The following is a 26,242-nucleotide window of genomic DNA, read 5'->3' as shown; positions in this document are numbered from 1 at the left end:
AAAGGAGGCTCATTTCTGTCGCTGCGCCAGTAGATTTGCCTGCCAGGAACGGAGCTGCTGGCTGAGCAATCCCAGAAGTATTTGGCGTCTGACAAAAAGCAGATTCAGGGGAGGGGCGGCGCTGGCTGGAGCTGAAGGATTCGACCCAAAGGGCCTGGTCCTTCTCATGGGGAGCTCAGGGGATCCTGTCCCTGGAGGAGCTGCTGGAGTGGGGAGTCCACCCTGGCAGCCCCACGTCCTCTTGGGCCGTGGGCTTAATCTGTGGGGAGGAAGCCCAAAGGCCAGTGCTGCCCGTCCCTCTGTCCTTCCCTGCAGGCTCTGGACGGCGCTTTCACCCCAGAGAACCGGGAGCGCTGCCGCGAGGCCACTTCCCCCCTCATTGAGGCCGTGGACAACCTGACCGCCTTTGCCTCCAACCCAGAGTTTGCCACCGTTCCTGCTCAGATCAGCCCAGAGGTAAGTCGGGGGGCAGGACCCAGTCAGGGCCTGGTGGGGGGTAATTTCCTCTGCTGCCAAGGGCAGCATCCTTTTCGGGGGAGCAGGGAGTTAGACTTGGTGGGGGGCTTCTCAGAGCCCCAGCTGTGCCCCCACTTGCTCACCAGCTTCCCCTTGACCACCTGGCGCTCCCCCCACCCCTGCAGGGGCGCAGAGCCATGGAGCCCATCATCTCCTCTGCCAAGACCATGCTGGAGAGCTCCGCCGGCCTCATCCAGACAGCTCGCTCTCTGGCCGTCAACCCAAAGGACCCACCCAAGTGGTCAGTGCTGGCCGGACACTCGCGGACCGTCTCCGATTCCATCAAGAAGCTCATCACCAACATGAGGTGAGACCCACAGCTGCCGGGTGGGGGTGCCGGGTGCCCGCCATGCCTTCCCGCGCTGCCAGGGCTGTGCCAGGGGGAGGGTGTTGGCCGCTCTGGGTGTTTGGTGGGTTCAGCCACGCTGATGGTCTGCCCTCCTCCTGGCAGAGACAAGGCTCCTGGCCAGCGGGAATGCGACGAGGCCATTGAGCTGCTGACCAAGTGCATTCGGGACGTGGACCAGGCGTCCTTGGCCGCCATCAGCCAGCAGTTGGCACCTCGCGAGGGCATTTCTCAGGAGGTGAGTGAGCGAGTAATAATAATTTATTATTGATACCCCACCCATCTGGCCGCGTTTCCCCACTCTGGGCAGCTTCCAACAAAATATTAAAAATACATTAAAACATCAGTCATTAAAAACTTTCCTAAACAGGGCTGACATCAGATGTCATCTGATGGGAGGGCATTCCACAGGGCGGGTTTCATTACCAAGAAGGCCCTCTGCCTGGTTCCCTGTAATCTCGCTTCTCGCAAGGAGAGAACCACCAGAAGGCCCTCGGAGCTGGACCTCAGTGTCCAGGCAGAACGATGGGGGTGGAGACGCTCCTTCAGGTATACTGGGCTGAGGTCGTTTAGGGCTTTAAAGTTCAGCACCAACACTTTGAATTGTGCTCAGAAACGTACTGGGAGCCAATGTAGGTCTTTCAAGGCCGATGTTATGTGGTCCCGGTGGCTGCTCCCAGTCACCAGTCTAGCTGCCGCATTCTGGATTAACTGCAGTTTCCGGGTCACGTTCAAAGGTAGCCCCACGTAGGTCGCATTGCAGTAGTCCAAGCAGGAGATAACCAGAGCATGCACCACTCTGGGCAGACTGCGGGCACGTGGGGTCTCAGCCTGCGTACCAGCTACCATGGAGCTGGTAGCTGCCCAGGACACAGAATTGACCTCCATGGACAGCTGTGAGTCCAAAATAACTCTCAGGTGGCGCACCTGGTCCTTCAGGTGCACAGTTGCCCCATTCAGGACCAGGGAGTCCCCCACATCTGCCTGCCTCCTGTCACCCAAAAACAGTACTTCTGTCTTGTCAGGATTCAACCTCAATCTATTAGCCGCCATCCAGGATGCCAGCGGTGGGCAGGAGACCAGTCATTGGAATAGGAAACATCCTTTCACTGGTGAAAAACAGGCCCACAGCCCACATGGGACAAATCCTGCCCAGTCCCTTTGCTGTGCCTGCAACACCTTCCCAGTCAGGAGCTGCCCCTGTGGGCCAGGGGGATTGCTGGGCTCTAGTGTTTGTGGGGAGGGGGGAACCTGTGGGGCTCTGACTCTGAACAGCTGGGTCTTCCCCACTCATGGCATCAGGCGGGTGGGCTTCGTGCCCCCTTCCCCAAATGGGCCTGCCAGGAACTCTCCCTCCCTCCCTCGCAGGCCTTGCACAACCAGATGCTCACGGCCGTCCAGGAGATCAACAACCTCATTGAGCCGGTGGCTGGGGCAGCGCGAGCCGAGGCCTCCCAGCTGGGGCACAAGGTAAGAAGATGGGGGGCTGGTGGGGGGCAGGGATGGGGGGGTGCTGGAAGAAGGCAGAGCCAAGGGCTGCCTAACGAGAGTTGCTGGTGGGGAAGGGCCAGAGCAGCTGCTGGGCAGGCAGAAGGTTCCTGCTTCCATCCCCACTGGCAGCCCACCTGCCTGAATCCCTGCAGAGCCACTGCTGCCAGCCTGTGCAGGAAGCCCTGTGCCAGGGGGGGCAGTGGCCTGGCTTGGGCTCTTCCTGTGAGGGATGATGGCATATTTGGAGTGAGGAAGAATACCAGCAAGCAAAGGGGAGGCTTTGGACCTCTGGTGCCAGAGAGGGGACTTCTGTGGGCCTGGGATTCTGGAAGGAGCTGCGGGCGGGAGAGCGAAGGGCAGTCCAGCTGCCCTGGCATTGAGGGCGAGGCCTTAGGTGTGGCCAGAGATCTCTTCTCCAGGGTCTCTGGCGTACCTGAGGCTTTGCCTTCAATGCCATGGCAACCAGGCTGATGAGCAAAGCAGCAAACTCAGTCCAGAAGGGGTGCTTGTCCCCTGGCGCTCACTGGGGAGATCTCCTGCCCTCCTGTGGCATAGAGTGGCATTCCAGGGGTTCTCCTGGCAGACTCTTCAGGCTGCTGAAGGGAAGTGCCAGAGCAGCCCCTTTGCCTCTCCCTCCTCCTCCTCTGCCTCCCTCCTTGCGGTTCTCCTCTTCTGCTGAGGTTTTGCTCATTGTGACTGAATCACACGGCAAAAGCTGTTGAGGGGTGTCCTCTCTCAGACGTGGCCCTCTTCTGCGCCCAGGGTGCCTAAGGCAGGAGCTGCAGGAGGGCTGGCCTCCCTGGCGCTGTGTGCCCCCTGCCAGGGAGACTGGGATTCTGCTCCCCCCCCCCCCCCGTTCACCTGCCCCTTCTCTCCCTCCAGGTCTCTCAGCTGGCTCAGTACTTTCAGCCGCTGGTTCTGGCGGCCGTGGGGGCTGCCTCCAAGACCCTCAACAGCCAGCAGCAGATGAACCTCCTGGACCAGACGAAGACGCTGGCAGAGTCGGCCCTGCAGATGCTCTACACGGCCAAGGAGGCCGGAGGGAACCCCAAGGTGCCAGCCAGGGTGGTGTAGTGGTTCAGAGCGGTAGTCTCGTAATCTGGGGAACCGGGTTCGCGTCTCCGCTCCTCCACCTGCAGCTGCTGGGTGACCTTGGGCCAGTCACACTTCTCTGAAGTCTCTCAGCCCCACTCACCTCACAGAGTGTTTGTTGTGGGGGAGGAAGGGAAAGGAGAATGTGAGCCGCTTTGAGACTCCTGAAGGGGAGTGAAAGGCGGGATATCAAATCCAAACTCCTCTTCTTCTTCTGGGGCAGGGAGAGGGAGGCTGGCTCTGCCGTTCCCAGAGGGGCCTGCCGGGCAGGTGGGGGGCGCCACACCAGTGTCTGCTCAGATGGGAATGATGAGCAGCGAGGCGCTTCTGAGCAAGCAGGTGATGCATCGCCTTCTCCCCCCACAGCAAGCAGCCCACACGCAGGAAGCCCTCGAGGAGTCTGCGCAGATGATGAAGGAGGCCGTGGAGGACCTGACGGCCACCCTGAACGAGGCGGCCAGCGCAGCAGGCGTGGTTGGCGGCATGGTGGACTCCATCACTCAAGCCATCAACCAGGTGCGACTCCTTCCCCAGAGCGCAACCCCCCCTTTGAATTTTAATGGGCCCCCCCAAAGGGGAGGGGAGAAGGCAGGGAGGTCTGTTCCCGCCTCCTCGTCACACGTAGGACTGTTTCTTCGGCTGCAGTTTTCTGCTTCCCACAAAAATGTTCTTTGTCCCACTCCACCGTAGCGGAATTTTACATAATTGCCTAATTACACTACAGTTGAAGATTAGGGGGAATGTTATCAATTGTGTATCATTTGCAGACTAAAAGAGTAGCAAAAGCAAATCCTGATTGTGTTTGCTGCATTCACATTAAGATTTTTATTTGAAGATTTCGTAATATGGTAAGATATAGAAAACTAACATAAATAAAAGCAGAAATGAAAACAGCTACCAGAACAAGAAAGAAAGAAACAGGAAGAAAGGAAAGAGAGAGAAAAAGGAAAGCAAAGGAAAAGAGAGAGAAAGCGGAAAGATACAATTAAAAAAGATAAAAAGGACCTCCAATTTTCCATCCACCAGTTACATAAAAAATGTTATTTAAGACATTCTGTCCATGATAACATCCATCTTCTCCACTTTCTGTGCAGTAATATTTATTCTGAGTCCACGTGTCTCAAAATCATTCATTTCTTTTTCCCACGAAAATCCAAGAGGGGTTTCCAAATTATTATTATTATTAGTCATTGTCAACTGTGTTTTTTCATTCATATCTATCTTTCCATTTATTATTTTATCTTTCCCTTTTCCTCCAAGCCCCCAGATGAAAGGCATTTCCATTTCACCACCTGCTTTCTCCAGTCTTACCAACTTTTCATCGATTTTGTCTGAAATCTAATCTCCGGTTCCATTTTTCATTTCATATCTCTCTGATTCTTTTTCTTTTCCCTTTTCATGAAACATCAATCTGATCATTTCTAAATTTTTTTATAAGATATTTATTAAAGTTTTTTGAAATATTACAGTGAAAATGAAAAAGAAAAATGAAAAAGAAAAAATAAAAACAGTTAAAAACACACATATTTTCTATTACTTATTTTCCTTTAGCTTGTTTCCCGGACCTCCTCGTACCTCCCTTTTTTGTATTCCACTTCAATTTATTGGTTCAGCAAATCCTTACCATTAGATTTTAACCCATTTATAACCCTTTTTTCATATTCTCTTAGAACATTATAGCTGGAAACCGCTTAATTACTATCCAACATCATTCTATCATTCATTAATTTTACAATATTTCTGTAAATAGTCTTTTCAGACAAATCTAGAAATATCTCTCTGCCACTTCTTGAAACAGTCCATCTTGTCCACAATTTGCAATGTCTGAAACAAAAACAACATTCTAGGCAATACATTCATTTTTATCACAGCAATACGACCCAACAGTGAAAGCTTCAAATTTGACCAGATTTCTAAATCTTTTTTCACTTCCGTCCAACATTTTTCATAATTATCTTTAAATAAGTTCCCATTTTTGGCTGCCATATTAATCCCCAGGTATTTCACTTTCTTAACCACAGTCAGGCCTGTCTCATTCTGAAACCTCTCTCTTTCAATCGGTGTTAAATTTTTCTCTAAAACCTTAGTTTTTAGCTTGTTCAATTTAAATCCTGCCACTTGACCAAATTCTTGAATTAATTCTAATTAATTCTAAAACCCTTTTAGTACTAGATTCTGGCTCCTGTAACGTCAATACTAAGTCATCTGCAAATGCTCTCAGCAATCTGATCATTTCTAATTGTTCAGCCATCAACTGCCGAATAATACCAACAGTCACTGGGGAAGCCAAAGATATATTTGCCAAACTGGATACTTTGGATGTTTTTGATGTTATTAACAACTCAATCTTTTCATAATTCCCGACTCTAAGATTTCCACCTTAAGATCACTGTCACTACAATAATCTTTTCCCACACAGGAAATAATGGCCATCTTTCTTTCAGTTCCCAGTTTCTTCTTTTGAAAGAAAAACAAATATTGATTTTTCACATGAGGAATTCCCTCATATGTTTAATCTTTATTGTCAACCATAAATCAGGCTTTTTGCTCTGCCTTGGACACTTAACCAGTTTTCCTTCTCTTCTTCTTAAAGACGGAAAGCAGCTCTTTCCAATTGTGAAATTTCATCAGTAGACAGAGAAATCTCTTTAAGTTACAGATTATCTTGTCCCATAAATGTTTAAAAAAGAGAAGATGCAGATCTTATACCCATAAAGGATTATTATGTGGCGTTTGAACATGATGTCAGTTCCTTGGCTCAAACAGCCTTGGTCAGAGCATTTGCGTGACTTTAACGCAGAGTGATTTGATCACCAGACCTTCTATCTGATTGCTGTCAATCACCACGTAATGATCTGTCAGCAGAGATCAATCAGAAAGAGATCAATCTGCCCTTTCCTCTCCCCAGAAGTCGGTTGTGTTTGCTGGATTCATTTCCACTTTGGACATGGAACAAGTAATCAGACCACGTCTGCTCCCTTTTACGTTGAAATTCCTGGTGCCTTTGTTCCAACCCACCACCTTGGATTTATACGGCACTCCCTGCCGGGCTTCCCCAGGAAGTTCCCTCCCCCCACAGGGTTGTCTCCAGAAAGGCGTTGGGAGCTTCTTGGGTGCCTCTTGGGTCCAGGGGTGGGCCTCCTACTGCAGAGGCAGCAGAGGCCAGGGTGCTTCCAGGGCCAGCAGCGGAGCTCAGCCGCTTGGGGGTCAGAGGCAGCCTTGGTGTCCTCTGAAAGGAGATGTTTCTCTTTCTTCCCGCCCAGCTGGATGAGGGCCCCGTGGGAGAGCCAGAGGGGACCTTTGTGGACTACCAGACCACCATGGTGAAGACCGCCAAGGCCATCGCTGTGACCGTCCAGGAGATGGTGAGGCATTGGGGGTGTTGTGGGGGAGGCCTCCGTGGGGGGATCTGGGCCAGGCCCCTTTGAGAACCCCCCCTCTTCCTTCCGCCTCCTGGCCAGACTGCCTTCTGCCAGGATTTGGGGGTGCCTCTCTCTTCTTCCCCCTTCAACTGCCCCTACCCTCTTCCAGGTCACCAAATCCACCACCAACCCGGACGAACTGGGCACCTTGGCCAACCAGCTCACCAGCGACTACGGACAGCTGGCGCTCCAGGCTAAGCCGGCTGCCATCACGGCTGAGAATGATGAGGTGAGGGGGGGGGACGTCCCTGGTGGTTGGGCAGTGGGGCAGGGATGTGGTGGGGAGCTGGTTGATTTGCCCAGAGCTGTGAGCCTCAGGCTGGCAGGGCATCAAACGTTGGGTTCTTCTTGCTCTTCCTGAACCCAGAAGGCTGAGAAGGACCTTGTTGCCTCTGGCGGCTGGAATGGGGAAAGGGGTGGTTGGAGGTCAGGTGGGGCTGGTGGAGAGAAGCAGCAGCCGCACACGGAGGTGTGGGCAGAAGATGAGCGCCACGCAGCCAGGCTCCCACAGCCTTCTTTCCCCTCCAGATTGGCTCCCACATAAAGAACCGGGTACAGGAGTTGGGCCACGGCTGTGCGGCGCTGGTGACGAAGGCGGGAGCCCTCCAGTGCAGCCCCAGCGACACCTACACCAAGAAGGAGCTGATTGAGTGCGCCCGCAGGGTCTCCGAGAAGGTGCCTGCCTGCCTGGGCTGGGGGGGGGAGGGAGGCCAGGGCCCAGTGACACCAGCACCCAGTGGCCTCTGGGCAGAGGAGCTGGTTCTGCTGGCTGGGCTCTCCCCTCGGAGGTTGGAGGCAGCAGTGGCTGGAAACGAGTGGCTCTCGTGCTCAGATCCTGCTTACTGGTTTCCCTTTGGTCGGCCACTGTGGGAACAGGATGCTGGGCTAGAGGGACCACTGGCCGGATCCAGCAGATCCCCTCCTAACATTTTCCCACACCAACACACGCCTGCATTGTCTCCTCCCCCTGGGATCTTCTCCTGGGACCGTGCTGGGGGTCAGCCCAGTGCCGATGGGAGGCCAGCTGTCCTGTCTCCCTCCGCAGGTGTCGCACGTCTTGGCCGCCCTCCAGGCAGGCAACCGGGGAACCCAGGCCTGCATCACAGCGGCCAGCGCTGTCTCTGGCATCATCGCGGATCTGGACACCACCATCATGTTTGCCACAGCCGGGACCCTCAACCGCGAAAACGCAGAGACCTTTGCCGACCACAGGTAGTGGCCCCCAGCGGTTCCCATGTGGCCTCCAACAGGCCTTCCAGAATTCCTGGCCACCTCCTAACCCCTCCCACCCCATTTCTTTGGCAGGGAGGGCATCCTGAAGACGGCCAAGGCGCTGGTGGAGGACACCAAGGTGCTGGTGCAGAACGCCACGGCCAGCCAGGAGAAGCTGGCACAGGCTGCCCAGTCCTCTGTGGCCACCATCACACGCCTCTCCGAGGTGGTGAAGCTGGGGGCCGCCAGCCTGGGCTCGGAGGACCCCGAGACGCAGGTAAGGGCCACAATGGCTGGGTCACCCCTCTCCTTGGGTCTGTCCTTCCGTTGACCATCTGACGGCTCTTGCTCTCGAATCCTGCTTGCTGGCTTCCCGTGGGGGGACCCCCTTGGGCCTGATCCAGCTGCAGGCTCTGCTCATGTCCTCCTCCTCTCCTCTCTGCGCTCAGGTGGTCTTGATCAATGCCGTGAAGGACGTGGCCAAGGCCCTTGGGGACCTGATCAGCGCCACCAAGGCTGCCGCGGGCAAGTCTGGCGATGACCCGGCCGTTTACCAGCTGAAGAACTCAGCCAAGGTGGGAGACTCTGCAGCAGCTCATGGGCACGTGTGTGGGGCAGAGTGGGGTGTGTAGGGAAAGCAGGCTCCTCAGAAGGGGGTGGGCTCTCCTTCCTTGGGGTTTTTTAAGCAGAGCTTCCACCTCTCAGGGATGATTTGGTTGTGACATGGTAGGGGTTGTACTGGATGACCCCCAGGGGTCCCTTCCCCCTCTGCAATGCTTAGATTCTATGGCCACCCAAGGGAGGAAGTTCCCCTAGGGCTGTAGGGAGCAGGGAGCCCTCTTCCTCCCCCCCCTCCAAAGGTCACCCTTTTCTGCTTGGCAGGTGATGGTCACCAACGTCACGTCGCTGCTGAAGACGGTGAAGGCCGTGGAGGACGAAGCCACCAAGGGGACCCGAGCGCTGGAAGCCACAATTGAGCACATCCGCCAGGAGCTTGCGGTGAGTGCGTTGGCGGGAGGGGGGCTGGGGCTGCTGCCCCCTTGCTCTGCCCCACCCTCTACCTCCTCTCCCGGCCAGGCTGACCACCTCCCGTCCCCCGCAGGTCTTCTGCTCCCAGGTGCCGCCCGCCAAGACCTCAACGCCGGAGGACTTCATCCGCATGACCAAAGGCATCACCATGGCGACTGCCAAGGCTGTGGCAGCTGGCAACTCGTGCCGGCAGGAGGACGTGATCGCCACGGCCAACCTGAGCCGCCGCGCCATTGCCGACATGCTGCGCTCTTGCAAGGTGGGAAGCGGAGGGGCATGCTCACGGTGGGGGGAGCTGAAGGGGGACATCCTTGGAAACAGGTGGGGCAAGCTCACAGGACCCCCTTGGACAGTCATCGGAGGATGGGGGCAGTGCATTTACGAGGCTCCAGGTGCGAATCCTGAATTTCTGAGGGTTGGACTAGAATAGGGTTGCCTTATTTTAAAGAGCGAAAAAGAGGACATGGAGCCCCCGCACCTTCCATGGCACGCACACACTGGGCACATTGTGCCCTCAAACATTTCTCCATTGAAAATAGGGACATCATCTTCAATAATAATAATTTTATTATTTATACCTCGCCCACCCAACTGGGTTGCCCCAGCCACTCTGGGTGGCTTCCAACATACACAAAAACATAATAAAACATGGAACATTTATAATCTTCCCTGCACAGGGCTGCCTTCAGATGCCTTCTAAAGGTTGTATAGTCACTTATCTCCTTGGTTTGGGGGTCACATAAGGGCAAGAAGAAATACAATATGAAGATCCAAGCAGAACGGTGACCAAAGGAAAGGAGCAAACTTTTAGGGGGGAAATGGGGTGCCCAGTGCTTCCGCCATTTCCTCCACTCTCCCCCCCCCAACCCCCAGCACTTTCTTTTCTAGGTTCTTCAGTCTGCTAAGATTTTGAGATGTATAAAATAGGGCACACACCCCACACACAAAAATGGGGAGGGGGGCTTTCCCTGGTCTTCCATGAGAGCTGTGTATTTTAACTTACATTCAAGAATTGTGTTTAGAGGTACCCAAGGTGATTTGGTTCATCTCCAAATGCCCCCCAAAGCTTTTAATTAGGACAGAGAGAGCGGGGGGGGGGGTCCTCTTTACTTGCCAGCGCTCTGTTTCTTTTCTTAGATCTTTCTGATATTGCAAAATAGAGTTGGCTTCATTGCAATCAATGGACAAGGCCCTGGGGTGGGGAAGGGGAGCCAGAGCAAGAAGGTGCCAGCAGAGACCCTCCTTCAGGGAGTTTTTCCCGCCTGCCCAGGGGCGGCTTCCTGGGCACCAGTATGGCCAACAGCTCAGAGAGGTCTAGGACCGACCTGCTGTTTGATGACGAGCCCAGTCCCCAAATGCACCATGCAGGCGCACTGTAGAAATAGGAAAAGGTTAAGAGTGATCCTCGCACGCACACTTCCTGGCTCTGTTTGCAAGAACCCAGACATTTTGGCAAATTCAAAAAATCCGCCCAGACTGAGATGTTGCACCCCAAAAAGAAGACCTGTCTGGAGAAACCAGACATGTGTCAACCCTGCCAATTCCACAATTCTACAATTCAAAGGAGGCTCGGCCAGGATCTTGGAAGAGCTGCTAAGCCAGAGGGGCTCTCCGGACCCAGCGTGGCTCTGGATGCTTCTCTCCTGTGCCCAGCAAACCTGTGCCCAGTGCCCCAGCCCTGGCACCACCCTGCCAGGCTCCTGCATTAGGCTGTTTCTCACCTGTGGGGCTTTTGCAGGAGGCTGCCTACCACCCAGAGGCCAACGCGGAGGTTCGGCAGCGGGCGCTGCGCTTTGGCAAGGAGTGTGCCAACGGTTACCTGGAGCTGCTGGAGCACGTGCTGGTGGTGAGTGCGTGTGCCTCCCTCTGCCCTGTACCCTGCGTGGCGGAGGCTGGATCTCGGGGCGGGGGCCCTTTGCCCCCCCAGCAGCCTCCTCCTCCTCCTCCCTGCTCACCCCCTTTCTCTTCTCTCTCCTCTCTCTTTCTTTCTCTTCTGGGCAGCCTGTGAGTATGGAGTGCCCTGCATGGGAGTGTGTGGCACCTGGGGGGTGTGCTCACGCGCATGGGGGGGGAGTCTCCTGGCAGAAGTAAGGGGTGAGCCAGGCTCTCCTGCCCCCCTTAACTCTGGGCCCTTGCTGTGTGCCTGCCGTTCTGCTGTGCTGTGTTGGATTCTGGGATGCCGTGGTGAATAACCGCTAGGAGCCAGTCCCGACTGCAGTGTGGCTAACATCTCACTTGGGTCAGGGTTGGACAGTGGTGTTCTGGGTTCTAATCCCGGCTCAGCCATGACTAGCCTGAGCCGGCAGCTCTGCCTGCCTCTCTGTGTTGGGGGGAGGAGGGGCAAAAGAAGGTCTTCCCACTCTCAGGGGTGCGGCCCGGAAGGTTCCTTGTCACCCAGGGTCAGGGCAGCCGGGATTTCTGCACTGCAAAGGGTTGGACTAGATGAGCCCTTGGGGTCCCTTTAAATCTTGCGATTCTGAGATCTGAGGCCAAGCAGCCTCCCTTAGAGGTGTCAATGAAATTCTACTCAATATTGATCCAGAGCAGAACTCTGATGTGTAGTTAGCAGAGCAACAAGCATGTTGCAGATTCCCAAAAAATAGACCATAGGCAATTATATTTCATCCAGCAGAGCTTTACTGCTCCTGGAGGCAAATGAGCAGAATGGTCACAAATCCAATACATTCAGGATTGGCCCTGTCCATAAGAAATCCATGTGCAGCAGACTTAACTTAAACGTACACTAATTTATAATAAGTCTAAAGCATAACACTAAGCATACTATGTACAGAACACCAGAAGGAAGAGAGACAGAAAGTGAAAAACAGGCTCTTTCTGGCCTCTTAGTATAGTCAGCATGACAGAAGGGATAAGAGAACCAGTTTAAGCCAACTGTACTCAGTATATCTGAAGGAAGAACCCATACATCAGGAACCCTCTGCTTGTTTCTTTCACACAGAGATGCTTCCAGAACCCTCTTGAATTCAGTAGAATAGGAAAGATCTCTGCACATCAGATCAATACTTTCTGCACTAAGAAATGCAAACTGACAAGAGGTGCCCAGGCTGCTCCAGGGGAGGCAGCTTCAGGGTCTCCCTGACCCCTCGCCCTGCTGCTGCTGGGCAGCTCATGGAGCCGGGAAGTCTGTGTGGCCTTGAACCTCCATTGCTCTTCTTTCCACCTTCTCCCCTCCCTGGAAAACTGCCCCCTCCCTCCTTCAGCCTCTTGCACCTTCCTTGCCCCTTTCCCCAGGCTTCCTTTGGACTTTCCTCTTCACCCCCTACACCCCCGGGGGGCTTCCCCTGTGGTTCTTTCCAGGGTGCCTGGGAATGGGCAGCCCATGTCTTCCACGGCCCCCACCCCTGGGTGCCCTGCTGCAGGCGAGCCCCTGCCAGGGGGGACCCTCCCCTCCCCAAGACACGCGCCACCTTCCGCCCTCCCCCTGTAGGTCTGGGCATGGCTCACCCCTTGTCTCCCCCCCCCCCCCGATCTTGCTCCAGATCCTCCAGAAACCCAGCCATGACCTGAAGCAGCAGCTGGCTGCGTACTCCAAGCGAGTGGCCGGCTCGGTGACGGAGCTCATCCAGGCAGCGGAGGCCATGAAAGGTGGGTGGTTCCCCCGGGCGAGGCCCCCTGCTTCCCCTCTCTGGAAAGGACCCCTCTGAAACAGGAGAAAGAAATGCCCACCTGAACAAAATGGGTGGGGTCTTGTTGGGGCTCCTGGGGGAGGGAGGAACGGCTCTCTGCCCTCCTGACTCCTGCTTCCCTCTCCCACCAGGGACGGAATGGGTGGACCCTGAGGATCCCACCGTCATCGCCGAGAACGAGCTGCTGGGCGCCGCTGCTGCCATTGAGGCTGCCGCCAAGAAGCTGGAGCAGCTGAAGCCGCGTGCAAAACCCAAGGTGGGTAGCTGGGCTGCCCCCAGGAGGTCCCCTGGGCCCCCCAGATGCCACCCTCATCCCCTCACCCGTCTGCCCAGGGGCTGCTGCTGGAGGCCACCCTAGTCCCTCCCAGGGGTCTGTTGGCCTGGTCTCTGAATGTGGGGTTTGGGGGTGCTTCGAAATCCTGCAACAATGGCAGGTGATCCCGCCCTCCCCTTTCTCCCCGCTGACTCTGCTCTCCCCCCAACAGCAGGCAGATGAGAGCCTGAACTTTGAGGAGCAGATTCTGGAGGCTGCCAAGTCCATTGCGGCCGCAACCAGTGCCTTGGTGAAAGCAGCCTCAGCCGCCCAGAGAGAGCTGGTGGCCCAAGGGAAGGTGAGTCCTGTGGACCGGGGGGGGGGGGGACCAGTGGCTCAAGTTCTCCTGTCCTGCCCTCTATAAAGATCTGAGGAATGAGATCACCACCCCACTCTTACTTACCATCCCAGGCCGCCCATCTGAGGCCACATTGTTCTTTCTTTTATCGGATCAAAATGATCGGACAACAGCGAAGGTTGCTAGGTTTATCGAGGGTGCAATGAGATTAAGGGCCACTATCTGAACGATAATCTTGGTCATTTGATTGCCCTTTATACCCATTGCTGTCTTTTTTTATTTGTACAGTGGTGCCTCGCAAGACGAAATTAATCCGTTCCGCGAGTGTCTTCATCTAGCGGTTTTTTCGTCTTGCGAAGCAACCCGATTAGCGGATTAGCGGATTAGCGCTATTAGCGGTTTAGCGGCTATTAAAGGCTTATCGGCTTAGTGGCTTAGCTGCTAAAAGGCCATTAGCGGTTTAGCGGCTTAGAAAAAGGGGGGGGGAGCGAAAAAAAAATCTCGAGACTCGCAAGACATTTTCGTCTTGCGAAGCAAGCCCATAGGGAAATTCGTCCTGCGAAGCAACTCAAAAACGGAAAACCCTTTCGTCTAGCAGGTTTTCCGTCTTGCGAGGCATTCGTCTTGCGGGGCACCACTGTATATATTTTATTTGTATATATTGCTTGTTTTAAGTTGCTATGGCCGTTGGCTAATGCGAATAAAATGTATCTATCTATCTATCTGGGGGAGGCCTGGCCTCTTGCGGACCCTCTGGTCTCACCCCCCTCCGCCTTCTTTGTTGCCAGGTGGGTGCCATCCCTGCCAACGCCCTGGACGACGGGCAGTGGTCCCAGGGCCTCATTTCAGCGGTGAGTACGAAGGGGACCAAAGGGGGGGGGAGAAGGAGGCTGCTTTTCTCCTGTGGGGGCTGCAGTCCCCACCTGCAGCCGCTTTGCAGGGGGCCTGGGGGAGCTGCCTGGGTGAGCTGCCGGCCGGCTTCCCCCTCCGCTCACTCGCTTTCCTTCCTCTCCTGCCAAGGCGCGGATGGTGGCCGCTGCCACCAACAACCTGTGTGAGGCGGCCAATGCGGCTGTGCAGGGCCACGCCAGCGAGGAGAAGCTCATCTCCTCCGCCAAGCAGGTGGCCGCCTCCACCGCCCAGCTGCTGGTGGCTTGCAAGGTCAAGGCGGATCAGGACTCGGAGGCCATGAAGCGCCTGCAGGTGAGCAAGCGGGGAGGCCGGGGAGGCTCGCGGCCTCGGGCGCAGGGAGGGGACCGCGTGGCTGATGCTGCCCACCTGCCTTGTGCCCTTGCAGCACAGTCCTGGGAGGTGGTACAGGACGGCCTTTGCTCTGAGTTTTCCCATGGGGGGGCCCTCGTTTTATGGCCTGCATTGCAGGGGTTGGACTAGATGACCCTTGGATCCCTTCCAGCTCTCCAAATCGTGGGAGCAGCAAGTCTTCAAGGGTGGGCAGGAAGGGCTTGTGGGGGGGCATGTCTCCCCTGGCCCCCCACGCTGCCGACCCCTCCCTCACCCTGCACCCTGTGTCCAGCAGAAGCCAAATGGGGGGGGCAGTTGGCTGTGGGCAGGGGGAATGGGCGAGGGGTCCTGCGAATGGACAGCCCAGGGCAGCTCTGCTCTCCTGCAGTTCATGCCTCACAATGTGGCTGTTAGACTATTTTGCCTTCTAGGAAGGTTTTATTTCCAGACTTAATCCCCCCCACAACACCTAAATAATAATAATAATCCCCAAAGTTTCCTGCGTCTGGTTTGGGGCAGGCAGCCAGGGCTGGTGAGCCTCCTCTGGCCGGCCCCTTCCTGCCCCCCATGCCTGTATCCTGGGGGAGAGTCCCAGCCCTCTTTCTCCCCCCTCCTCCAGGCCGCTGGCAACGCCGTCAAGAGGGCGTCCGACAACCTGGTGAAAGCAGCTCAGAAAGCAGCCGCCTTCCAGGACCAGGAGAACGAGACAGTGGTGGTGAAGGAGAAGATGGTGGGCGGGATTGCGCAGGTGAGTCCCCAGGGAGGGGTGGGGGGAGGACAGGGGGCCAAGGCTGCCTTTGCAGGCAGGTGGGACTCTGGCCCCCCCAGTGGTTGCAAGCGAGAAAGGGGGGAGTGCCAGGTGCCCCCCCCCCAGTGCAGGCGCTGCTGTCAAGCAATGGGGCAGCTGCTCCCACCCCCCGCCTCACGGTCTGCCCTGCTCCCCCCCCCCCCAGATCATTGCTGCCCAGGAAGAGATGCTGCGCAAGGAGCGGGAGCTGGAGGAGGCACGCAAGAAGCTGGCCATGATCCGGCAGCAGCAGTACAAGTTCCTGCCCACGGAGCTGCGGGATGAAGGGCCAAACTGAGCTCCGCCATCGCCTCTGCCCCTGAGCACCGCCGCGGCCCCCCGCTCCCCTATTTAATGCCGACACCCCCGCCCCCAGCAAGGACCAGCCAGGCCTCCTCCCGAGCAGGGAGAGATGGGGGCCTGCCACTGCCCACCCTGCGCCTGCCCTGCCCCCACGGCCCCCACCACGTGCCACGCTCTGGACTGCCCTTCCAGGAAGAGCGTCGGGGGGGCGGAGGCTCCCCAAGCCCCCTCGCCTTTTCTTCCAGGAATCTTCCTTCCTTGTGCCTTGGCTACTCAGCCTGCCTCTTGCTCTGGAGGGTGGGGGGTCGCTGCCTGTGGCCTGACTGTGCAATGTGGATTAGCCTCCACTCCAACCAAATATTGGGTGCCTTAAATGGGAGCCAAGGGGGGGCTTGGAGGCAGCCCCCTCTCTGCCTGATGCCCCCCAGGCCTCTGCACCCCACTTCTCTCTTGTCATAGCTGCTCTTTGTTCCCAAGTGCCTGCCTGTGTGGGCCCAGAACCCCCCCCCCCGGTTCTGGCACCCACTTGCCTGCCCCCCTCCAGGTCCTGCCCTGACCCCCCCATTACAGCAGCTCGGCACCCCCCTTTTTTGAAACCCTCCCCCACACACTTGCTGAGGCTTCTCACCTTTTGTAATTTTGATACATCCATAAGCCGCCTGTGTCCTTTCTATGTCAGGGAATCCAAGGGAGGCGGGTGGAGGGACTCCTGTGTCCCAGGGGGTTGAGCTAGATGACCTTTAGGGTCCCTTCCAACTCTATACAGTTGCATGAGTCTATGGATTGTGGGGTGTGTGTGATCAGCACACAAAGAACCAGACACGCCCCCCCCACCCACCCCCCAGGCCTGCAAAGGGCCTGCCTTGAATAAACTGGCTTCCCTGCAATTTCTGTCTCTCAGTGGTGTGGAACAGGTGCAACGCCCCCCCACACACACCTTTGGGTCTCTCTTCCCCACTCGACCATCCTGAGGGTGATGCATGGGGCTCAGCTGTGGGGCAAGAAGAGCCTGAGGAAGATTGGAAAGAGTTTCAGAGCCAGTCTAGTGCCTGCCTTATTCTCTGCAGCCGTAAGCAGGGAACCCCGCCCAGCCCCACTCGCACATCCCGCAGGCAGCCCTGTCCGTCCCGTCCCAGGAGGTGTCACTCCCATTTGCTCCTCTGAAAGGAAGAAAAGCCTGCTGAGACACGGCGGGGGGGGGGGCTGGTTCTCTTTGCAGAACATGCACAAATGCTGGACACCCAGCCACCCTGGGCAATCTCAACTGGTCCTCCCTTGACCTTTGGCACATGTCCTTGAACCCCCAGTAAGTGTGTGTTTACTTCGTATTACAGATCTCCCTATCTCGGGGACTGTCCCCCTCAATATGCACACTCATGTTCTCTGAGGGCAAAGTTGTGTGCCCACACCAATCACAGGCAATATATACAGAATAAGGACATAGAAGAACAAGCCTTGCTGAAGCAGAGCCAGCATGGCTTCTGCAAGTCAAGTTCTGTCTCATGAACCTCTTGAGAGTGTCAAGAGAGGTGATCCAGTTGACATTGTGTGCTTGAGCCTTTCAAAAAGCTTTTGACAAAGTACCTCGCTAAAGACTCCTGAGTAAGCTTAGTAGTTGAGGAATAAGAAGAGAAGTTCTCTCAGGGATCAGGAACTGGTTAAGTAGCAGGAAGCAGAGAGCAGGAATAAATGGATAGTTCTTTCAAGGATCGGGACTGGGACCTGTGCTTGTAAACTTCATAAACAATAGAGTTAGGAGGGAACGGTGAGGCAGCCATTCTCCATCATTCTTGGAAAGTTGTGGACCTGTGCCTGAGAGGAAGAGACTGAATGAATGCTTATTATGGCTAAACAGCCTGCAAGGAGGAGACGGCCAGGCTTTGCACTTGGGCAGGAAGAACCAGTTGCACATAGATATGGGGGGGGGGGGGCACCTGGCTTGACAGCAGTGCATGAGGACTCGGGGGTCTTAGTAGGCCATAAGCTTGGCGTGAGTCAGTAGCAAGATGCAACAGCAAACAATGTTAATGCTCTTCTAGGCTGCACCAACATAAATCTTGTGTCCAGATGGCAGTCCTAGCCCTGCCCTCTTCTGCCTTGGTCAGAGCACACTTGGAGTCCTGGGTCCAGTTCTGGGCACCCCAGTTTAAGAAAGATATTGACAAGCTGGAACGTGCAGAGAAGGCGACCGAGATGATCACGGGTCTGGAGACCAAGCCTTGGGAGGAACGGTTGAGGGAGTTAGGAATGTTTAGTCTGGATAAGAGAGAGGAGAGACTGAAAGGAGATATGGCGGCCGCCTTCAGATATCCATAAAGGGCTATTACAAGCTTGTTTTTTCCTGTTCTGGGGTGTAGGACCCAAACCAATGGATTCAAATGGGAATAAATGAGTTTCTGATTAAACAGGAATAACTTTCTGATAGTGAGAGCTGTTCAACATTGGACTGGACTCCCTCAGAATATGCTGGGCTCTTCCTTCCTTGGAGGTTTTGAAACAGGTCAGCTGGACATCTGTCTGGGATTCTCTAGCTGTGATTCCTGTGTTGCAAGGAGTTCGGCTGGAGGATGAGAAGGATTTATTATATTTCTATACTGCTCTTCATCCAAAGATCACAGGGTGGTTTACAACATAAAAACACAAACATCCATACCATAATAGCAAAGACATTGCAACACACACAGTTTAAAAGGCCTGAGAGGAGAAGAAGGCAGGAGTCCCTTGGTTCCCTCTGGCAATAATGGAGTCTCTCCTACCTCCTCGGAGGAAGCGCTGCGCAGGGAGGCCAGCCAAGCTCCCCAGAAGCGAGAGGAGGAAGGCGCCCCCAGAGCCTCTCTGCCCAGGACTCAGGGCAGCGCAGCCTCTATCTGCTGCAGGAAGGAATGAAGACATGAGTCTGTGTGGCTTTGCTTCCTCTCTGCAGGTGGTGTGGAGCGACCTTAGGGGACCAGCCACAGGTCTGGCATGGGGGGGGGGGAGTCCCCATTTGGGAAATTGGGCTGGGGGGGTGGAGATGCCCCTTGGCCGCCCTTCTCTTGCACAGCCCAGAGTTGCCTCTAAGGGCACCTAAGTGGTGGAGGGGGTGCCTTCCTGCAGACGAGGGGAGGGTTCAGCCCCCTTGGCTGCCACTGTGACAGCCAGGCCTCCAGGGAGCTTTGCCCCAAGGGAGGGCATCCAGCAGTCCTTCCTCCAGCCCCAGCAGCAAAGCTCCCACCGGGGGGGGGGGGGGGGAGACGTCCAGGGTGCTGGGCCAGTGGTGGTTGTCATCTTTTCTAGCGCAGTGCGTCATGCAAAGTACAATTCTTTCCGTTTCAAATTGTCACAACAAACCTGTAAAGAAAGGCGGGCTGAGAGGGAGCCCCTGGAGGGCCATGAGAAGTTGGGCTTGCATGGCCCAAAGTCTTTACTGGGGCTACTGATAAGATCCAGGCATAGTTAACCCTTGGAACTCCCTCCCACAGGAGGCAGGGATGGCCACCAACTTGGATGGCTTTAAAAGAGGATTAGACAAATTAATGGAGGAGGAGAGGCTCTCAATGGCTCTGCTCTGCCTTCTGAATGCCAGTGGCTGGAAGCCACAGGAGAGGCCTCTTGGGCTCAGATCCACCCTGTCTGCTGGTTTCCCATGGGAAAACTCTCTATCCGCTGTGAGAGCAGGATGTTGGGCTAGAAGGCCCCTTGGCCTGATCCAGCAGGCTCTTGTTGTGTTCTTAATGTAAAGGACCCCTGGACAGTTAAGTCCAGTCAAAGGCAGCTGGGGTTGCGGCGCTCATCTTGCTTTCAGGCCAAGGGAGCTGGTGTTTGTCCACAGACAGCTTTCCAGGTCGTGAGGCCAGCAGGACTAAACCACTTCTGGCGTAGCAGAACACCGTGACGGAAGTCAGAACACACAGAAATGTTGTTTACCTTCTCTCCGCAGTGGTACCTATTTATCTACATGCTTTCTAGCTGCTAGGTTGGCAGGAGCTGGGACCGAGCAATGGGAGCTCACCCTGTTGCAGGGATTCGAACCGCCAACCTTCTGATTGGCAAGCCCAAGAGGCTCAGTGGTTTAGACCAGAACACCACCTTCATCCCTGTTCTTTATGTGCCCCCTGCCCAGCTGGTGACCCAACTGGCTTGGCACCTCCCTGCCTCTCTTGCAAGGAAGGCCTTCTGGCCCGACAAGACCTCCCCACTGCACTTCCTGAGCCCCACATGCAGGGCTCTCCCTCTTCTCCCTCATCTGCTGCAGTCCTGAGGCATTTATTATGGGAGCGTCTCCTTAGCAGTGGCAGACTTCTGTAGCCTGGAAAGAATGCCAGGTATGGCATGGCGCTGCAAACACAGGCAGCAGGAGCAGCCAGGGCCAAATCTGGCCTGCTCCCAGAGGGGGAGGGGAGCCCCTCTGTTTGTTGGGCACCTCAGTCCTGGCTCTTCTGTGGGGGTGCCACCAGGCTTGTCTTGGCAGTGAAACAGCCTGGCCAACCCCAGCTGGCAAAGGCTCCTCTCACCTGACTGGGCTGCCTAGTTTGGGAGGCTGAAAGGAAGGCAAGACATGGGGTATTTTCTAGGCTTCCAAACTGAGGGGCTCTTGGCTCTTGGCCACCCACTCCCATCACCACTTTGGATGCAGAAGTAACAGAGATCACCATGGATGGCAGTTCATGCCTCTTCCACTGGGAAGTGCAGCTTCTTACAGGCCAGGGAAGCCGCCCCAGCCTCTGCTGAGCCAGGCACAAGATTCCTGGGGTCTTGGCCCCCAACCAGGCTCTGTGTCTCTTCCTGCTTCTCGCCACCACAGCAGCCCACAGAGTCCTGCCCACTCCTTCCCAGCACACTTTTAGATTTCAAAAAGGACAGATTTTCCTGTGACATCACATCCCCATCCCCTTGGCAACCTGCCAATTCTCCTGTCTGTCCACTCCTGGGGGGCACAGTTCTTTTGCATTGCCAAGGCCCCCAATGACTCCATGCTGGTCCCCCACTGTTGCTCAGTGGCTCTACAAGAAGAACCCATGGATTCTGGTGCAGTTCTGCAGCTTGTCTTTTCCCTTCATATCCCAAATATTATCTAAATACTACTGTTTATTACTTTCTAATATTCACTAACAGACTGGTCTCCCAGCCATAACACTATACATTTTACAGTACTTTCATATTGTGAGTCATCTCAAATAAATTAAAGTTGTCTTCATTGCAGTTCCTGAGGCCCACTGAGGCTGAGGGGTTCTTGTGTCTTTCGCAGAGCCCTTCCTGGGTCTCCTTGGCTGCTGCACTCAATCCTCCCTGCGAGGAAGCCCCTTGTCTCCGTCAGACTGAGCCCCAGCCTGGCTCTCCCTTTGCCATATGGGCTTTGAGCAAGCAAGAAGGGAGAAGGTGTCCTTTCTCACGCTTCTCTCTGACCTCAGTAGATGCTGTCATCCAGCCCTCCCAGGTTTTGGGCCTGGGTGTGAACCTCAGGCTGCTTGGGCAGTTGAACCCTCCCTCCCTCCTCTGCCAAGGCTGTTGCTCTATCGCCCCCTCCCTAACATCCTAGAATCCCCCCCTCCAGGATCAAGCACAGACCAGCCTGCCTGTGCCCCAGAAACAGCCAGTACACTTGCAGGCGGCCACTGAGCTGCCAGCAGCTTCTTTTGAGCTCCCCACAGGTGTGCAGAAACAGCAGCAGAGACTGTGGAGGGAAAGAGCCATAGGGGCTCAGGGGCAGAGCCCCACCTTCCCACGAGGAAGCCCCCACGGCATTTCCAGGCTTTGCCTTAAAGCCTGAGGAGCTGCTCCTGCGCAGCAGAGACAACCCTGAGTGTGATGCCTGCCCCAAGGCCTGCGAGGCTAACAGGCTGATATCTGCTAAGTGCTGTAACTTAATGGGACCAGTACCCATTAAGGGACTGGTTTCCCTTGCCCCCCCCCAGTCCGCTTCTGGGTGGTCCTCTCTGTAATCCCAGCAGCAATAGCATCCTGGGGCAGAGGACGCAAGGGAGCTCTCCTCCCCCCACACCTGGGCAGGCCCTGTTCTTCTCCCTTCCTCTGAAACCCCCATCTCTTGGGGGGGGGCTTTTGCTGCTCCTGCCATCAGGTCCCCAGAGAGCTGTCCCCAGGAGATGGGGAGAAGCCCCCAGAGCAGGCCCTGCTCCCAAGGCAGCCGGAGCTGTGCCAGAGGTGACGTTATTGGCATGGGGAGGTGGTCCTAATCCTCAGCTGCCTGCGCTGAGCCCAGAGCCAGAAATAGCCCCCTGGGGCTGATCTGACAGACAGGTGGGCCGGTGGACAGACAAGCAAGCGGGTGCCCCAGGAGGAAGGCACCCCTTCCTCAGCCCCACACCTGTTCCTGGCTCATCACTCCGAGGGGAATTAGGGAGAGCAGGAGGCAGAGGAGCACCTTTGCTGCCCACGTCGTCCTGGAGCTGCCAGCAGTGTGGGACACACTCTGCCCTCGGTCGCTGAACACACATGCAGCACCTGCTGTAATTAAACATTCATTAGCAGAGAAGATGGAACAGTTTGGAGGCGATGACAGAGTTTATGCCATTTAAACAGGGAGCTGCAAATGGAGATGCTCCCATGGTAGGAAACGGGTTTCCAGTAGAGTTTGGAAGGAGTCCTTTCTGGGTCTAGCACTGACCCTGGCCTGGCCTGGGCCTGGGCAGAGCAATTAACAAGTTTGCACAGCCTACAGAAAGGGAGGTTTCATAGAGGGCAGAATAAATATTCGCAAGCAGCTCTCAGCAGAGGGAGCTGGGCAGGAAAGGGCCCCGCAGCCCCACCTGGCAGGCAGCAAAAGTCACTGCATGCAGGACCATGTAGGAAGGGGCTGGGCTTGTCTTAGCCCTTGTGGGCCAGAAGGCCCCATAAGGGGTGGAGGGGCAGGAGCTGCAGCAGGGTGTTCCCTGGGGGTCCAGATTGCCAGCAGGCACACACCAGCAGTGGGACTGTTGAGGACATGAGAAGGGTCTGCTGGATTAGGCCAAAGGGAGCCCACCTAGGACAGCATCCTGTCCTCACAGGGGTCAACCAGGTGCCCGTTATGGAAGCCCACAAGCAAGACCCAAGCACAAGAGAACTATCTGGACTCCCCACCCCACCCCTGGTGGCTTCCAGCAACTGGTACTCTGAAGGCTCCTGCCTCTGACAGTGAAGGGAGAACATGTCTCAGAGTATTGGGGGGGGTGGCTTTTCCATGCTTAGCAAGGAGATGCTGCCACTCCTGGGCCCAGCTGGGCCTTCCTCCTTGTCTGAGCTCAGATGGAGAGGGTGGGGGCCCAGCAGGCCATAGAGCTGCCTCTCTCCATGCATTGTGGAAGGGAGCCAGTGTGTTCCGCTTCATAGAGATTTCGACAGAGGTGGCAGACTGTGTGTGTCAATCGGCTGCCTTTTGCTTTCCTTGCTGCCTGGTGTCATATAAAAAGTGTAGAGTTGGAAGGGACACCTGAGGGTCATCTAATCCAACCACTTGGGATCCAGGAATCACAACTACAGCATCCTTCAGCTTCTGGTTCCTGTCTGCCTTAATGGAGGCAGCTCCTACAATAGCGGGAGATTGTTAGCAAAGAAAAAACAAGGACGATTGAGGGTAATTATCCTTGCAAGTTCTCCCCAGGGATGGGGGGGGTAGGGGCGGAACAGCCTTCACTCACAGTTGGTCTCGATACCTGGCTCTCACTCCGGCATGGAATGTGGGTTTCTTCCCTTCCCACAAGAATTTGGAAATCTCTTTTTGCCATATCTTGAGGCAGCCCGCTTCACCCAGTATTGGAATCATTTGAAATAAAAAGATTAATTTTGGAAGCACGTTCATCTTTATAATGGAAATCCTGCCCAGAAATGTTAACTTTAGTTTACTCCAGGTTTCAAGGTTTTCTCTAATCTCTAACCAAATTTTTGTGTAGTTATCCTGAAATAAATTTATATTTTTGGCGGTGATCCAAAAATACTTCGCTTTATGAGAAATTTTCAGGCCCGATGTTTTTTCTATATCATCCTTTTCCTTTGTTGTTACATTTTTAAGAAGCAATTTTGTTTTTGTTATATTCAGCTTAAAGCCTGCCACTTCTCCAAAATGTTTAATCAGTTCCAGCATTCTTTTCAAACTTTCTTTAGGGTTTTCAGTCATAACAAGTAGATCGTCAGTGGGAGGGGTCCAGATTGAGGATCTTGAAGAAGTGTAAGTGTGTGTGTGTGTGTGTGTGTGTGTGTTCTAGGCTAAGGAGGATTTGGGATGAGCCGCAAGGAGCCATAAGGCCCCTTCTTCTCCCGTCCACAGAAGCCTGGTTGTGGCTGTCAAACGGGATGATTCACTGGCTTCTTGGTTCATGACTCTGCTTCTAAAAAGCTCTGCTATTGCCTACAGAAGATGGTGCTGATGAGGGCCAGCCAGGGAGCAGCTCCTCCATCTGTTACCAGAGAAACTCCTCAGGCCACAAAACCATCACACACACACACACACAGAGAGAGAGAGAGAGAGAGAGAGAGAGAGAGAGAGAGAGAGCGAGCACTGGGGGCCACTTGTCTCCTGCCTCCTGCAGCAAGGCAGCCAAAGGGACAAATCAGGACAAATAGGAAAAAGCAGTACTAGGGAGTGAGGAGAAATTATATTCAGTTCACATTTAAAGGAGGATCAATCAAATTTGCACTTTCCAAAACAATAGGAGAAAGGAAAAACAACCTCCTTATTTCTTTTTAATAGCTACAGGCTTGGTGGATCAGGGGAATGCTTTGGACAAAGTTTATCTTGATTTCAATAAGACTTTCAACAAAGTCCCGTATGATATTCCTGTGGTTAAGCTGGTAAAATGTGGGCTACATCCTTTGTGGATTTGTAGCTGGTTGACTGAACCCAGAGATTCTTTGTCTCAGCATCCACTGGTTTGGAGAAGTCCCCTTGGAGCTTTTCACAACAGTCTGGTTCCATCCCAGTCCAACCCTAACCCTTTTGTACAGGCCCAACCTGCCTAGTCCAAACCCCTCTTCCTGACACCATCATCTCATCCATGCATTGAGACCCCCAAGCTGTGCCTGTCCTTCTGGCCTGCACATGGAGCAGGTAGCATTTCAGAGGTCTTGGCTTTCAGCATCCTACGTTGGGCTTCCAGGACCTCATGTCTTTGGTGTCAGCAGGCCACCAACTCCTCCCCAGCCCGATCTCCTAGGCTACCTATGCAAGAGACAAGGGCTGCTGAAGACATCCAGCTGGATCCGTTCGTGTTGCGATGTTCTTTCAGGCCAGGCCGTGATAATCCCACAGCCCCTCTGCCACCAAGCCAAATGCCAGACTGGCAGGGCCTTTCATCAGGGAAGCAAGGACTCTCCTCATCTCCCCTCACCCTCCCCTTGGCCACAGTGCTGGGTCAGCCCCCAAGGGGGCAGTCAGCCACTCTGGCAGAGGCCCAGGAGCCCAGCCCTCCCCCTCCTCTCCAGCTGTCCTCTGACCATCTGACATGGGGTCTCATCCAGGTAGTGATGATTACTCAGAAGGCCAAACTCAGTACAGGAACTAGCTCTCTGCATGCCTTGACACTTGGGAGTGGGTGTCTGGCTCCTTGTCTCTGGCTGTGCCCCCACCCCACAGCCTCTTGCCCTTCAGGCAGAGGGCTTGGTGGAGCCAAGGACACCCAGCACAAAATCAGGTGCAGAAAAGAATCGGGACTCCCTCCCACGGGGTTCCTTCTCCAGGTACCCCTCAAGCCTCTTGTGCAGCAAACCAGCAAGGCCAGGTGGGGAGGGGTCTTTGCTCTATGGAGGTGATCCTCTTGTGATCCACCAGCCAAGATGCCCCACAGCCACACTGCCCAGAGCCAAGGGCCCACCGGGGCCTCATTCAGGCAGCAGAGCTGGGGCTGAGCACCGTCACACTGAGGGCCCATCAGTGGAAGGTGTGGGATGGGTGATTGATGGTTAGGAGGGGATATATTAATTACAATTTATCCCTCCAGTCTCCCATGTATGGCAGCAAAACATAGATGCTTGAAACTAGGCTGCCATGCCTTATATTTTCTGAGCAATCCCAGCTAATGAAGGTTAGCTGGCTTCCCCCTCCTAACAAAGAACCAGGCAACAATTTAGAAAGTTAGCTTAAAAATTGTGCTTACTTACTTAACAGTCTTGCGTTGGATCACAGTAAAACTATGCACATAAAACACTTCTAGGCTACAAAATACATTGTTGATTACAAACCTGGAGTCTGTGCTCAGGGAGGACACCAACAGACATCCGTCTGCCTCGAAGACACGGGGAAGCAGAGAAGTGTGAGAGTGACCGGAAGCAGAAGGGCTCTCTTGTTTCTTCCCGCTGCTGCAAACAAGGGAGATGGCATTGCACTGAGCTCCCTCCCCAGCAACCACATTCCTGTGGCCTGAGTCTGTCTCGCAAGGCGGCTCTGTGATCCTTTGCCCCTCAACTTACTGTCAAGAATATGCGTTTGTCTCCCACAGAAGGAACCCCCATTGCCTGCTGGGATGGGGGGTCCCAGTACTGCCTCCACAGCCGCTTTCTCTTGGGCTGGCAGCTAATTCACCCCACAGTGCCTGGGCTTTATACCCCCTTAGAAGAGTTTCCATAACGCCAGG

At 55.0% G+C, this 26,242-nt stretch overlaps 2 protein-coding genes across 4 annotated transcripts in view; one reads left to right on the top strand and one right to left on the bottom strand.

Annotated features, from left to right (window-relative positions):
- The window catches only part of TLN1 (talin 1), a 54,360-nt gene extending 37,775 nt beyond the window's left edge, over window positions 1-16,585 (top strand). For all 3 annotated transcript variants that reach the window (XM_080973364.1, XM_080973365.1, XM_080973363.1), the window contains 22 exons: window positions 316-456; window positions 642-823; window positions 968-1,100; window positions 2,231-2,332; window positions 3,236-3,406; window positions 3,812-3,961; window positions 6,709-6,810; window positions 6,977-7,096; window positions 7,396-7,542; window positions 7,913-8,079; window positions 8,173-8,356; window positions 8,529-8,654; window positions 8,962-9,078; window positions 9,182-9,367; window positions 10,847-10,954; window positions 12,609-12,714; window positions 12,887-13,011; window positions 13,241-13,366; window positions 14,155-14,217; window positions 14,387-14,569; window positions 15,228-15,356; window positions 15,562-16,585. In XM_080973364.1, the coding sequence (XP_080829490.1) occupies window positions 316-456; window positions 642-823; window positions 968-1,100; window positions 2,231-2,332; window positions 3,236-3,406; window positions 3,812-3,961; window positions 6,709-6,810; window positions 6,977-7,096; window positions 7,396-7,542; window positions 7,913-8,079; window positions 8,173-8,356; window positions 8,529-8,654; window positions 8,962-9,078; window positions 9,182-9,367; window positions 10,847-10,954; window positions 12,609-12,714; window positions 12,887-13,011; window positions 13,241-13,366; window positions 14,155-14,217; window positions 14,387-14,569; window positions 15,228-15,356; window positions 15,562-15,693 (3,000 nt within the window). In that variant the 3' untranslated portion in view covers window positions 15,694-16,585. The remainder of the gene's footprint in view (window positions 1-315; window positions 457-641; window positions 824-967; window positions 1,101-2,230; window positions 2,333-3,235; window positions 3,407-3,811; window positions 3,962-6,708; window positions 6,811-6,976; window positions 7,097-7,395; window positions 7,543-7,912; window positions 8,080-8,172; window positions 8,357-8,528; window positions 8,655-8,961; window positions 9,079-9,181; window positions 9,368-10,846; window positions 10,955-12,608; window positions 12,715-12,886; window positions 13,012-13,240; window positions 13,367-14,154; window positions 14,218-14,386; window positions 14,570-15,227; window positions 15,357-15,561) is intronic.
- A 156-nt stretch (window positions 16,586-16,741) lies between these two features.
- The window catches only part of LOC308457897 (uncharacterized protein), a gene marked incomplete at its 5' end in the record, with an annotated part of 12,973 nt that continues 3,472 nt past the window's right edge, over window positions 16,742-26,242 (bottom strand). The window contains 2 exons of the mRNA XM_080972118.1: window positions 16,742-18,258; window positions 25,851-25,967. Of these exons, the coding sequence (XP_080828244.1) occupies window positions 18,099-18,258; window positions 25,851-25,967 (277 nt within the window). The 3' untranslated portion in view covers window positions 16,742-18,098. The remainder of the gene's footprint in view (window positions 18,259-25,850; window positions 25,968-26,242) is intronic.

Source organism: Podarcis pityusensis, assembly GCF_964106645.2.
Source record: "Podarcis pityusensis genome assembly, chromosome: 11".
Taxonomy (NCBI): Eukaryota; Metazoa; Chordata; class Lepidosauria; order Squamata; family Lacertidae; genus Podarcis; species Podarcis pityusensis.
This window is presented reverse-complemented; position numbering and strand designations above follow the sequence as displayed.